General features: G+C 53.3%; 1 protein-coding gene across 1 annotated transcript; it reads right to left on the reverse strand.

The window, feature by feature from the left end:
* Positions 1–46: 46 nt before the first annotated feature.
* LOC103399604 (talin-2-like) lies at positions 47–583 on the reverse strand (the record flags this gene model as incomplete). The annotated part of the gene is made up of 3 exons (XM_008338272.3): positions 470–583; positions 273–395; positions 47–190 (listed from the first exon to the last, which is right to left on the reverse strand). Coding segments are annotated over exons 1-3 (345 nt in total), but the record flags the coding sequence as incomplete, so codon positions are not given.
* Between the last annotated feature and the right edge of the window lie 16 nt (positions 584–599).

The following is a 599-nucleotide window of genomic DNA, read 5'->3' on the forward strand; positions in this document are numbered from 1 at the left end:
TTGGGAGTGTTTCCATGTGTTCTTCTCAGGTGTAATTATGATTTACCTGTGATGGACTGCTGTCTGGGTCAACGAGGTTCTGACAGGCCATCTGAATGGCCTGGTTGGCTTTGGCGAACTGGATGGGATCCACCAGCCCCTGGTGTCCGGCCTGACTGTTGGGGTCGGACACACCCACCAGGTAGGAGGCCTGAAACAGAAACAAATGTTAAATATGATTTAAAATAGAAAATAAAAGATTGTGGGATGGGGCTCGTGGTCGTCCAGTGCACCTGTCCTGCTGCTTCAGTGAGGCCACACAGAGCCTTGGACGCTGATCCCACACAGTCTCCGAAGGCCGACACGTCCCCGGTCTTACAGTTCTGGGAAATCCCTGCCATGGATTCACCGAGGACCTGAACAGACGCCGCGGAGTCAGAAGACGCTCAGCCGAGCGGGTCTGCACGGAGCGACCGTTAGAAAGACCTACCTTGGAGTTCTCCATCACACTCTCAATGCAGTCGAAGTACGAGAGGTCACTGACCGGCTCGTTGTGGTTGTCCAGCATTCCTCTCACAGCCTGAAAGACAACACCGTGGGAGAAGAGTTTATACATCTGT

Source organism: Cynoglossus semilaevis, unplaced genomic scaffold (genome assembly GCF_000523025.1).
Source record: "Cynoglossus semilaevis isolate Cse_v1.0 unplaced genomic scaffold, Cse_v1.0 C18912362, whole genome shotgun sequence".
NCBI classification, from domain to species: Eukaryota; Metazoa; Chordata; class Actinopteri; order Pleuronectiformes; family Cynoglossidae; genus Cynoglossus; species Cynoglossus semilaevis.